The 6,000-nt window shown below is 51.4% G+C and overlaps 1 protein-coding gene across 1 annotated transcript; it reads left to right on the top strand.

Annotated features, from left to right (window-relative positions):
• Positions 1–529: 529 nt before the first annotated feature.
• Positions 530–3,189, top strand: BDP55DRAFT_221893 (armadillo-type protein). Its single transcript, XM_060566085.1, has one exon. The coding sequence runs from the start codon at positions 679–681 to the stop codon at positions 2,917–2,919; it is 2,241 nt and encodes a 746-aa protein (XP_060427690.1). The 5' UTR covers positions 530–678; the 3' UTR covers positions 2,920–3,189.
• Positions 3,190–6,000: the final 2,811 nt, after the last annotated feature.

Raw genomic sequence — 6,000 nt, 5'->3', positions numbered from 1 at the left:
TAAAGAGCGAAGGCCGCGGTACGCGGACTTGGGGCTTGAGGCAGCTCTGTCCAGCCCTCCTGAACTGGCCTTGCCGCGGGCTACGTTACATCACCTGCTGGCGGCACGATCGGGTCACGGGGACTTCGAGCAATATCACCGACGTTTCAACCACGACGACGCTCTAATGATGTGCTCTTGTGGAGAGGCGAAAGACGTGGACCACCTGGTCTACTGTCGACTAACGCTGGCGAGGAGGCAACGGTGGCCGACCCTCCACTCTCGCAGTATGCCCGAGCCCATAGGCCCTATGGGATCTCTCGAGGCCTACTTCAAGAGATTAATCACCGACCCACGAGGCTTCGAGGCCTTTCTCCGCGTGACGGACTTCTTCCAGAAGATCTGTCTGCGGTAGCAGCATCCACACCTACGTAGATGTGAGTGCGGACTACAAAGAACCTCCCGATTCCAAGGGACGATTTGGGAAAGAATGAAACTGGGGCACCAGCGGGAACCGGGGACAGACAGAACGCGTAGTGGCCACAAGGCATGATTTGGAGGACGATGTAAAGAGACGACGTACTGTAGAGTAGGTAGCCTTGGCTCACGGCCCTCCACGCCATATACCCTTCGGGAGGTCTGCGGTAAGGGCTCTAGCCCGGCCGCCACGGCGTTAAATACAACAACAACAACAACAATATGACCACGCTATACGAGGCGATGCAAACGAGTTTGTGGAAAAAGGATATTTGGCGGCTTGAAAAAAAGCATGAGGGGGAAAGAATTGAAACTGACGACTTAAAGAATGCTGGTCAACTGAGTGTCGAAAGACATGTCAAGGCCGAGGCTAGTTTTCTCGAGCATCTCGCTTTCGCTGGGTTAGTTGCCGACAAATTGGAATTCGAGTCGGAGTACCGAGACATGATCAACGAATATGCGACCAGTAGCAGCTCAGATCTTATGCTGGATAAAACGCTGCCTTGCCTCTCATTTCTACGAAGCTCAGACCCATCGGTCGAGCCTATTCACCAGAGCTATCATTTTATCCACTTGACATTTCAGGAATATTTTGCCGCACGCCACTTCGTGCAACACTGGAATCACCACCAACCTTTCAAGCAGCACCTACCTGGTCAACGGAGTGGTGGGGATATAACTCCTGTCGAGTTTTTCAAGAGACATAAATACGATACACAGTACGACGTTATGTGGCGTTTTGTGGCTGGGCTGCTGGACAAAGAGAAGAACGCGAGTAATTTCTTTGAAGAAATTGAGAAAGAGCCGATCGACCTCCTGGGACCTACCCACCAACGGTTAGTCATGCACTGCTTAAACGAAGCATTTGAATTACCAACTGGGCTTCGGGATCAGAGGGAGGGAAGACTGCTACAATGGGTATTATTTGAGAGGGACTTTGCAGGATCATCAACATTCATAAGAGAACCAGAGATTCCAGAACCAGTATTGAATAGCGCCTTGAATGCTTCTGGAGGCAAAACCAGCTTCCTGGACGCTTTGAACTATTCTCAGAGGCACCTATCAGACACATCTATGGCCGCCCTCGTCAGACTCCTCAAGGACGAGGACGGCGATGTACGGAAATCCGCCGCTAAAGCCCTAGGTAACCAGTGGACGTCATCAGACACAATCACGGCCGCCCTTGTCGGACTCCTCAAGGACGAGGACAAATACGTACGATCTTCTGCCGCTGAAGCCCTAGGCAACCAGTCGACGTTATCAGACACAACCACGGCCGCCCTTATAGAACTTCTCAAGGACGAGGACTGGAGAGTACAATCTTCCACCGCGGATGCCCTAGTCAACCAGTCGACGTTATCGGATAACACCATAGTCGCTATTGTGGGACTCCTCGAGGACGAGGACAAATACGTACGATATTTCGCCGCTAAAGCCCTAGGGAACCAGTCGACGTTATCAGAAACAACCATGGCCGCCCTTGTCAGACTCCTCAAGGAAGAGGACAGCAACGTACGATACTACGCCGCTAAAGTCCTAGGCAACCAGTCGACGTTATCAGACACAACCATGGTCGCCTTTATCGGACTCCTCGAGGACGAGGACAAATACGTACGATCTTCCGCCGCTAGAGCTCTAGGCAACCAGTCGACGTTATCAGACACAACCACGGCTGCCCTTGTCGAACTCCTCAAGGACGAGGACAGCAACGTACGATACTACGCCGCTATCACCCTAGGCAACCAGTCGACGTTATCAGACACAACCATGGTCGCCTTTATCGGACTCCTCAAGGACGAGGACGGCGATATACGATCTTCTGCCGCTTATGTCCTAGGCATCCAGTCAACGTTATCAGACACAACCATGGTCGCCCTCGTCGGACTCCTCAAGGACGAGGGTAGCAATGTACGAGAATCCGCCGCTAAAACCCTGGGCAACCAGTCGACGTTATCATACACAACCATGGCCGCCCTTGTCGGACTCCTCAAGGACGAGGACAGCAACGTACGATCTTCTGCCGCTTATGTCCTAGGCATCCAGTCAACGTTATCAGACACAACCATGGTCGCCCTTGTCGGACTCCTCAAGGACGAGGGTAGCAATGTACGAGAATCCGCCGCTAAAACCCTGGGCAACCAGTCGACGTTATCAGACAAGATATTAGATACGTTAGGAATGTATGTTCAGCCGGAGGAACAAACACTCGACTACTCTCATGATTTAGAGTCTTTCTATGAAAGCTTTCTACAGCGCAGCTTCCAAGAGCATTTTTGTCTTTCTGTTGATAGAGATGTTTACGTCATCAACCAAGCGTCTGGACTCAGAAAAGCGAAATTGAAAGATGAGAGTCGATTTCAAGTCGAAATCAGGACGGCGCAATGTCAGTTAGAGAAGACCTATAGCTTAGGTCTGTGGTCTGCTCTTGGCAGGCAGAATGAAGACACGATCCACCATGGATGATCTCCTAACCAGATAACTAACCATACGACCGGCCATCGCCTCGTATGCATCAAAGTATGGAGTGAAGATATTGGAGGCAACTGAAAAAGGCGTTCACTAATTTCTCGACCTAAAGAGCAGGAAAAGATCTATGTTATCTATATCTTAGCCTAGATACATAGAATGGCTTTACTATTTACGTTATGGCAGGGGCGTTCATAGATCACTTATCTTAATAGTCTCCAGTATTAAGCTTTATGAATTCTAACAACGAACGAAACGTACTCCATATCCTCATACCGCTCGCTCATTCCTTTGAGTGGCTAGCTTATTCCTTATGAAGCCAGTAATTAAACCGTATTACAAGCCACTGTGACCGAGTATTGATATACGATATGATAGGGTCAAGATTGCGAGCACGGGGCGAGGCCTTCGGTTCCGTAACGTTATGGCATAATTCGTAATCGTGGGGGCTCGCCACCAGACCCATTCATATCACAGCTAGACGAAGCGCCGGGGCGGTCCCACCTGCGATTGACTGGCCCTGCAGGCACCGAAGCGCCCGTCACCGGGTATACCTGCTAGGGACCGGTTACCGAGCATGCCGATTGTAGGGACCCACCCCGAATGCACGGTCTTACTACTATCAACATGCACCGGCCGCAACTCCCAACCCGAAGCGCGCGCTTTGGTCGCCGGGTCCGAGTCCGTGATCCGGAACAAACGGCCCCGTAAAGCCAGTCTGGTGCCCGTTCGAACACTGCTAATCAATCCCCGTTTGGAATGAGCCTCGTTCCAAGCGCCGGGATAGTGATAATTGAGCACACTTTTTACTTGCTATCTCATTAACTGGAGTATGACGTCAGTATATACGTCTCCGGTTTTCTCCAAGGCTGATCCCTTTTGTAATTTTTTAATTGGGTGCATACTTTGAAATAACACGGCAATAATCTGGAATATCTTAAAAGAATACGTGATTTTTTATTCCTCCTCATGAGCACTACGTATCCATGTACCGACCTCATGTCGCAGTTGATGGGAACCCAGGTCAATTGTAACGATCTTTGGACCCTGCCTCGGCACTCAGTAGTCGTTCCCGCCTTGTAGCCCATGCTATTAATGCCGAATTGCATGTTTAGATCGCGCACACCATTGTCACTAAAGGCGCTAAATAACTTATGCTGAATTTGATCGCGATAAGACCTGGCGTTAGTTGTTCCTATACCCGTCAAACAAACGCCTCCCGGCCAGGCAGCTGGCCTCTCGGGCTGGGAACAAGGAAAACGGAGGTGGCCCTGTCACTGAACGGCCCGCTCGAAGGGAGGAGAATTTGGGGCCGCACTTCCGTTTTTACGGACAAGTCAACGTCCCAGTCGCCTTCTGATAGGCCAGCTTATCATATGGCACTCGGTATCGTGAGGTTGTTGTAGGGTACCATCACCGGGTGACGATGGATTGTCCCAGAATACAGAAGAAGGATCATGCGTTCTCAAACGGTCGGGTACCGTTTTGGGCTGAGCTCCGTCGCTCGACGGTCGAACACCCAGACACCCTAAGCGAGGCACACCACCACCACCACCACTACCCAGCCCGCCCACACAATCTGCTTCTGACTTTCAAGAAGCAACCTTCGAACTCTCCGATGAGGGTGAGATGTAAGCGACCATTCTTGGTTGAATCAGGGGAACACCGTGCAAACATATGCTAGCGTAGCCGCCCGAGAAGGACTTGCAGGAAGCATGCATAATCCCTATAACCAGAGAGCGCCCCAGATCCAGACTCTGCGTGAGATCATCGTGATTATTAGAGACCCCATCACCATTGCCAGCAAAAGAGCCATGAACCCCTGTAGCCTCAAGGCGCACGTAGACCGCGCCATCGAAGAAAGCAGTAACGAACATGTTCGCAAGCTCTAGGCCGTGTCCGCCAACCAACTCAAGAGCGGCGACCTGAGCGTCAAGACGGCGACGACGAAAGACATGGAGATCCTCCGCCATTTCGCGGAGGACTGGGAAAACCACATCGGCAACGGTGCCGCGGTGCGGATTGCAACCTACGGAGTGCGAGCGCACGGTATCAGTGCCTACATAAGTGACACTCCAAGTGGAAAGTCGGGTTGGGTCTGAAAGCAGAGGCCAAGAATGGAACCTAGCCTGCGAGGTATATGGCGCCTCATAGAAGTGCCTTCTTGGTTATGTATTAAATTGATATTTATTGCACCTTGAGCATGGATTCCAATCGATGCACGGTCGTCCAAAGCGGGTGTGATGGTAGGCTTCTTGAGATTCTGTGAGTGCTGCATCCGGCAGCATAAGGCCAATGGTTGCAAGAAGAATCGTTCAATCCGAGAAGCCGCAAGACCGGCTCGATTAAGCAAGTCATAGGCAGATAGCTGCGTCATATACTGGATCATCAAGGAAAGACCAGCTCAGTCGGCCGTAACCGCTTCGGCGTAGCTGCCGGAATTCGTTCCCCAGCCATTCACCGGTGGCGGCAGGACACGCACGGCCCCGAATGCGACTTGATTTGGCCGGCCAGGAAAGACCAACCAAGACATGGAGTGCCAAGTACCTATTATGGGTACAGTAGCCGGGAGTAGGCGAGATTTCACTGAAAGGTATCCGCGAATGATTTCGGATCTCCAGGTAATCGACGGACGTTGTGGACGGTATTTACACAGTACGAAAACCAGTCCTTAGCGGGTGTTTCTGTGGGGGGTCTGCTGGCTTACAATAGTCACGTCCCGACCGTGAGGTTTCCAGAACTATTAGGCAGTCGCCTGGCCGTGGAAACTAGAAGCAAGCATTCAAGTTTATGACATATGGGTGAACTACACCTGCCAGATTCTCAGCGGAAAGTATCCTAGTTCCATCTCGATTGTGCTAGGGAGGAGTATGTGCAATACGCACCGAAGGCATCGGGCTGTATGCAAGGCATGTTGTATGGTGTGTGGGGTGGGGATAATTGGAGGTGCAGCGGGCGGGCTTGAACCCCAACTCAGGTATGTGGAGCATGTCACTGCTGGCTACTGTCTTAGTACCCCAAGACTGACATTTCCCAATTCCTCATCAACCACTTCGATCCGTAGTGCAGCGACAAATA

Source organism: Colletotrichum godetiae, assembly GCF_030913485.1.
Source record: "Colletotrichum godetiae strain CBS 193.32 chromosome Unknown BDP55scaffold_30, whole genome shotgun sequence".
In the NCBI taxonomy this organism is placed as follows: Eukaryota; Fungi; Ascomycota; class Sordariomycetes; order Glomerellales; family Glomerellaceae; genus Colletotrichum; species Colletotrichum godetiae.
The sequence above is the reverse complement of the archived record's forward strand: the minus strand, read 5'-3'. Positions and strand labels throughout refer to the sequence as shown.

Bases quoted from the DNA above. Each gene is read 5' to 3' on its own strand.
- BDP55DRAFT_221893 (XM_060566085.1), top strand. From the start codon at position 679: ATGACCACGCTATACGAGGCGATGCAAACGAGTTTGTGGAAAAAGGAT.